Source organism: Botryllus schlosseri, chromosome 2 (genome assembly GCF_051294905.1).
Source record: "Botryllus schlosseri isolate E-star chromosome 2, Bs_hap1, whole genome shotgun sequence".
Taxonomy (NCBI): Eukaryota; Metazoa; Chordata; class Ascidiacea; order Stolidobranchia; family Styelidae; genus Botryllus; species Botryllus schlosseri.
In genome coordinates, this window is record NC_137237.1 from 6,502,495 (window position 1) to 6,509,513 (window position 7,019).

The following is a 7,019-nucleotide window of genomic DNA, read 5'->3' on the forward strand; positions in this document are numbered from 1 at the left end:
TCACGAATGTCAAGAGTCTGATGACAGTGATGAAGAATACACATTTTCTGTTGGTGGTCAAGAAGTTTGTGATGATGCTGATCCAAGCTGGAATGTAGACAGTGGTGCATCAAAGCACATGTCAAAAGTGAAAGAATCAATCTCGGACTACAGAGAATTTGAGGTTCCTCGACCCATTCACTTAGCCGATGGTAGCACCGTTTCCGCCTTTGGAATTGGAAAAGTAAACCTCGAAATGTTTCTTGAAAATGAAGAAAATGTAACTGTGACACTGAAAAAGGTTTTATACGTTCCGAAGCTGGCAAGCAACCTTTTTTCTGTGCGAGCAGCAAGTAAATTTGGTGGCAAAGTTGCATTTATTGGAGATGAATGCAGAATCTACAATAAGCATGGAAGGCTTTGTGGAACTGGCTCGGTGGCAGGAAGACTGTACAGATTGTGTTGCCGTCATGTTATATCTGACACAGAAAATATTGCCAATGGACATGTTGAACCAGTGGGAGAAATGATATCTGAAAACCACCCTACTGGAAATGGATATAACCAGTATGATGATGTGCCTGATGAATCAACTGATGGAAGGACTGGTACTGAACACACTGCATTTGCAGCTGCTGGAATATGTGAACCTATAATCTTTGATGAGGCTATGAAATCACCACATTCAAGTGAGTGCAAAAAAGCTGCTGACAGGGAATACGCTTCTCTGTTGAAGAATGAAACCTGGAGTGTTGTGGAGCAACCACAAGGAACTGCACCTGCTGAATGCCCCTCGGTATTCGAAATAAAATGCGGCATAAATGATAATGAGACATTTTCACCAGTTGTCAGATTTATCTCGAGTCGAGCTGTGCTAGCTGTAACACCTGAAAACGAGATGTTACATCAGATGGATGTTGATACTGCAGTCATGAATTGTCTGCTTGAAGAAGACATCTATATGAGCCGAACACCTGGTTATATTGCATTTGGTTCTGAACATTTGGTGTGTAATCAGTCTTTGTATGTATTGAAACAGCCGCAAAGCTGTTGGAACATTGTGCTTAATCAGTACTTTGAGTCGATCGGGTTCAAACACTGTTATTCTGACTCATGCGTTACATGCACTGATAAGAATCTGTTCATTGTTGGTGATGTCATTTTGGCTTCGCCGTCTTATGATCAACTAACTGAAGTGAAGTATAACTTCGGCCCTGAATTTTGCATGGCGGGTATCTGTGAATCGCATTACTGCCTTGATGTTTGCATTAAGCAAGAACACACTGAGAAGTGTATCTATTTGCATCAAAAACGATACATTTGCAATTTGATTGATAGATATGGTTAGTCTGATACCAAAATGTGTTTCCACTATCTGTGACACTTTCTGGAACTAGAAACTTGGAATAATGGCTCTCGAAATGCTTTAGCATTGAAATATCAATCAAGTGGGAGTGTTGTAAATGTGAATGATTGATGATTAATTGATTGTGCTAGACAGCAACCTTTAGTGTTGCCCCTTTTTTTTACTGTGCACGTGCTATTATGTAGTCTGGCTTATTCCTTGTATTCTGCTGCTGTGTGAGGAACTCGCGTTCCTGCCTTGACAATAAACCAGCTCACACTTGGTAGTTGTGGCGTGTCTGCTGTTAGAATTCAACATGGACTCTGGGACATGGAACACCCATCATTAGCGCTTCTCCGTGAAGGCCTTCGTAATTAAGTCTTCGCATATCGCGTCGTCCAGTTCCTCTATTATTGTTACATCCTCCGACGAGAGAAATGGTGATCCTTTATTTTTGTGATCTATAATAAAACTACCCCGCGATAATAACCCGCTAATTTCCACCGCAACCTTTGCACTCTTGGATTTCGTGACAGCGTTTTCATTCAGTACAATCGCAGTAACGTACGCGTCGCATAAGCAGTAACCCGGGCTTACTCCCTTGTCGATCTTCCTATCTTCATACACTTTTGCAGCCGCAAATATTGCTTTGAAAAATTGTGCTCTTTTCGAGTCCACCGACATCAATTTGTTCAATAGATCTGGACGAATTCCATGTGCTACTGTCGTTTCGTACGGTACCACTTCCGTTTTGCAATGCTGAGGGAACATCCGAAAAACGGTGTACGCCGCCTCTGGGTCGGTGTAGAAATTGTACTCGCCACATGGCGTAGCGTTGCCATATCCTTTGATGGTTCCTCCCAATATATGCACGCTTTTAATACGTTTGGGCACATCGGTGTCGATCTTGGCTGCCATAGCGATGTTAGTTAGAGCCCCCAGGCAGATGAGCTGAAAATATGCAGTGGAGATCAAAATACTGGAATGATTTAAATATCGCGATATGACTTTCTGCATGATAGATGAGGAGGGTAACTTGAGCGGATTTAGAATTGGACCAAATTAGAGTGGGAGTGGTGTATTTGATGAGCATGACTGTGGTCAGGCAAGGTCCCATAGAATACATGCATGATGAGCTTCATACACGCAACCTTGGTAGCAATGACGTTTCACTTTGTTGCAGCGGCAAATATAAATCGTATTAGTTGGGTCAGCCTTCACCCTTGTGCATTATTCTCAGTGCGAATGACTAATCGGAGATTTGGTGCCTCAGCTGTGTGAAATCCGGTCTCTGAGTCCATTTACAGGAAGCTGGATCCATGCCGGATCGGGAAAATTACCGGTATGACCCTCGCACATTCGGACACATGATAGACTAACTTTCGTACCTGTAAACGTCCTGCATATTCTTTGGAAAGTCGGAGAATCGCATCCACTCCGTGTTCCGCCTAACAATTTAATAAGACAGTAATAATCAGTAGATATGAATTTGCCATCCACCTCCCTTACTTGAACGTGATCCAACAAAGATTCGCTCCTTTCCGGAAATACGTCGTGTGCGTCACCTAGGCCGTCTCTTCCATGGTAAAATGCCGCATCTTTGGTTTTCGGTAGAAGTACCATTGGCTCAGAACAGCCGCCGAATATGGGAATCTATAAATATAAATATCGGTATAACGTTGGCACTTCTACGAGAAAATCTCCGAAATTCCGCGACTTACCTCATTCAACATATCGAATAACTTCACTATCCTCACTGTATTGATGGTGACATCGCGAAGGCCGACATTGCCGGCAGCGCATGTAATGCCGACAATTTTCACCTTTGGTACTTGTGACATTAGCATCATTAAAGCCGCGCAGTCGTCAACCCCAGGATCAGTATCTACAAGCAGTATCTTTTCAGTCATCGTATATTCTTAAAGTATGAGCAACGATCGCGGTGGGCAACAGCTAGCTTCACTCACTACTACTAAACATTTTCACAACAAGCTGCCTTCGTCCACACGCTTCAGCTCAGTCGGTTTCGCTTGAATAATTTTCTAAGAATGCGTCATAGCTTCTCTCACACCTGTGCACAGGCAGACAATGCGAAAAGGTCTGAGATAAAGGATATAACAATTAATGCTTCAATCCAATCAATCAATTGTAATGATTCGCGTCGAGCACCGGTTCTTAAACTGGGGTCCCCCGTGTCCACCCCTTGGAGGACCGCAAACTAGTTTTATGGGGTCTGTGAAAGGGCAATGTTGAACAATACATCATCAGGAAACTACAAAACCATATTATCATCCTTCGGAAATGACGCCATGAGTGGGACTGTGACTACATTGTCCAGTGGTTATAGGGAATAGCCTTCTGCTCAGGCTTCTTAAATTTTGGGGTACGAGCATCCGCCCACAAAACTTGAAGGGGTCTGCAATCAAAAATAGTATCTGAACCCCTGTTTTAGACTAACGGAAGCGTGTATCAAGCAAGAGGTCAGCGACGAATGAACCCTTTTCCCTTGAAAATACACGTGAACAATTCCTTATAATTTGAATGTCAACGAACGCAGACCATTTCATTACTAAGAATCCAATATCAGTATTAAACTTCAAGTCAAGTCGAGTACTCGACAACTACCACGTTATAAAAGTAACAATGACTGGAATGCTTAAATATGTATCTTTTGTGACCACAAACAAAACGATGCCAGAATTATGGGATAATAAAAAGGATTATGCCTTTCTCGATCAAAGCTATTTCATAACGAGTTGTGACAATAATGCTGCGGGCCGATCAGAGAAATGTTTCCATGACATTTAGGATAGGATCCTGTTCCGGAATATCTACATCAGTAACAAATTCTATTGCCTTGCAGAAAGAAAGACTTATGCATAACGCGTCGCCACGTCGCATATAACTTATTGATTAAGCGACATCGTCAACGCAGTCAAATTAGTGGAATTGCCCTATTTCCCGAAACACCGATAATTCTGAGCGCTTGCTTCTGAATACGTGTTTTGATCAAGGCGTGTCGGCGTGCGAAGAAAATGATGGCAGCACGTATAGTCACTGACCATTGATGTAAAGCGTTATTTCATGACGGAGGCGGTCGCACATATCAGTCTAAACTCTTGGGTGGAATGTTTATAGTGAATAAGTATAACGGAGACTCCAAAATAGTAAGCAGGTTTATAGCAAACGCCCGCGAGTGCCCTACTCCGACATCGCGACAGGTCTTCCAGGTATCATTCATATGCGGCCGATCATACACCTGCGACGACTGATATTCCGTAGCACTTGTTTTACTAACCACTACTGCGTGTGCGCATGTATTCATGAAAAGACAACATCTACTAAATCAGCAATTATTAATGATTATAAAATCTCAAATCTAGAAATGCACAATGTACCGTGAATCTTCAGGAGGGTAACGGGATGAACTGGATCGTATGGCTAGAACATCATACGCCCACACACGTGATAATATCTAAATTTGCATGCTCAATCGTCCATACAGAGACATTCTGAAAGTAATTGTTGTAAAATCATATCCCGATTGCATGCACTACACGCAAATATACCGCTTAGGAAATGGTGTGTCAAGCTCATGCGCATACGCGCTGGTGTGCGTTACTCTGTAAAGGTCTTCATAATTAGGTCTTCGCATATCGCGTCATCTAGTTCCTCTATAATTGTCACTTCCGCGGAGGAGAGAAAGGGCGATCCCTTATTTTTGTGATCTATAATAAAACTTCCCCTTGATAATGACCCGCTGAATTCCACTGTCACTTTTGCACTCTTGGATTTCGTGACTGCATTTTCATTCAAGACAATCGTGGTGACATACGCGTCACATAAGCAGTATCCCTGGCTTAGGCCCTTGGCGATAAGATCGTCTTCGTATATTTTCGCAGTAGAAAAAATTGCCTTGAAAAAGTTCGCTCTCATCGAGTCTACCGACATCAATTTGTTGAATAGATCAGGACGGATTCCGTGTGCTGTTGTTGTTTCATACGGTACGACTTCCGTTTTACAATGCTGCGGAAACATCCGAAACACGGTGTATGCTGCCTCTGGGTCGGTGAAGAAATTGTACTCGGCACATGGTGAGGCATTGCCATATCCTATGATGGTTCCTCCCAATACATGGATGCTTTTAATACGTTTAGGTAGATCGATGTCCAGCTTGGCTGCCATAGCGATATTAGTTAGAGCACCAAGACATACGAGCTGAAACAGCACAGAACATTTGCAGTGGAGGCAAGGTACGAGAATAATGCTGCGACAGCAATGTAACGAGTGTGGTTTTCGTACCTGTAATCTCCCCGCATATTCTTTGGAAAGTCTGAGAATCGCATTCACTCCATGTTCGGCCTAGCAATATAATTTAACACTAAACAACCATAAAATGCTGCTATCAACCCAGCGCACCTGAACGTGATCCAACAAAGACTCGCTCCTTTCGGGATATACGTCTGGTGCCTCACCTAGGCCATCTCTCCCATGGTAGAATGTTGAGTCTTGTGTTTGTGGCAGAAGTACCATTGGCTCAGAACAGCCGCCGAATATGGGAATCTATAAATACCAGTACACTGATAGAACTTTATCGCGGAGCCAATGAATCTACACTAAACGCATTACCTCATTCAACATATTAAACAGCTTGACTATCCTCACAGTATTGATTGTGACATCGCGAATTCCAACATTGCCTGCAGCGCATGTAATGCCGACGATTTTCACCTTCGGAACTTGCGACATTAGCATCATTAAAGCTGCACAGTCGTCAACTCCAGGATCAGTATCTACAAGCAGTATCTTTTCCGCCATCGTACCCTCGAAGTACGAACTATCAGCAACAGAGGTGAGCACCGTACAGTAACTAACTAACTACAGTCGTCCGATTCGATACAACAGCAGCAATGTTCTTCGCAGCGGACTGGATTGCACTATAGAAATTAAACATGGAACGGCAACGACCGATTTTGCAGCTTCGTTCCGCTTCGCAGAGGCTGGAGAGGAGAGTGGTTTTGCGTAAGCGACTGTAGGATTTCTGGCAATCCAAAATCTATCTTCCCGAGCCCAGAAATTATTGAATCTGGTCTTGATCGAAAGCTACTGTTGCACCGATTCCGAAAATATAAATTAAAATAATGATCAGGCACTGATCCACCTAGAATCCGTCCTCAAAGTCGAAATATCGGCATTGTTCGAACAATCGGAGAGTCGCAACGGGTCATTGTTACGGTCATTGTGTTGCGGTTACCCGATTGTTCTGAACAATGCCGATATTTCAGACTTGGAGGACAGATTCTAGGTGGATCAGTGCCTGATCATTATTTAAATTTATATTTTCGGAACCGGTGCAACAGTAGCTTTCGATCAAGACCAGATTCAATAATTTCTGGGCTCGGGAAGATAGCTTTTGGATTGCCAGAAATCCTACAGTCGCTTACGCAAAACCACTCTCCTCTCCAGCCTCTGCGAAGCGGAACGAAGCTGCAAAATCGGTCGTTGCCGTTCCATGTTTAATTTCTATAATTGCACTCTTCCAGCTGGTCTAGTTTAATCGGTTTCGCATGAATAATTTTTCAGTAATTTCGTCATAGCCACTCTCATACGGTGGAGATCTAAACAATCGTAACAGGTCGAGGACAACGTAATGAAGTTATCGAGCCATTGTTCCTTTGTTCGGGCCTATGTTACA

At 43.1% G+C, this 7,019-nt stretch overlaps 2 protein-coding genes across 3 annotated transcripts; both read right to left on the reverse strand.

Moving 5' to 3' along the window:
* Positions 1–1,646: 1,646 nt before the first annotated feature.
* Positions 1,647–4,309, reverse strand: LOC145433205 (inosine-uridine preferring nucleoside hydrolase-like). Of its 2 annotated transcripts, XM_080310178.1 has the most exons (5): positions 3,292–4,309; positions 3,046–3,209; positions 2,834–2,977; positions 2,713–2,772; positions 1,647–2,275 (listed from the first exon to the last, which is right to left on the reverse strand). In XM_080310178.1, the coding sequence occupies exons 1-5, from the start codon at positions 3,302–3,304 to the stop codon at positions 1,670–1,672; spliced, it is 987 nt and encodes a 328-aa protein (XP_080166304.1). In that variant the 5' UTR covers positions 3,305–4,309; the 3' UTR covers positions 1,647–1,669. The 2 variants fall into 2 exon arrangements, with proteins under 2 accessions (XP_080166304.1, XP_080166303.1); XM_080310177.1 differs by having other exon boundaries at positions 3,046–4,309.
* Positions 4,310–4,625: 316 nt separating this feature from the next.
* On the reverse strand, positions 4,626–6,273 carry LOC145433189 (uncharacterized). Its single transcript, XM_080310156.1, has 4 exons — positions 5,954–6,273; positions 5,744–5,887; positions 5,627–5,686; positions 4,626–5,542 (listed from the first exon to the last, which is right to left on the reverse strand). The coding sequence occupies exons 1-4, from the start codon at positions 6,140–6,142 to the stop codon at positions 4,943–4,945; spliced, it is 993 nt and encodes a 330-aa protein (XP_080166282.1). The 5' UTR covers positions 6,143–6,273; the 3' UTR covers positions 4,626–4,942.
* Between the last annotated feature and the right edge of the window lie 746 nt (positions 6,274–7,019).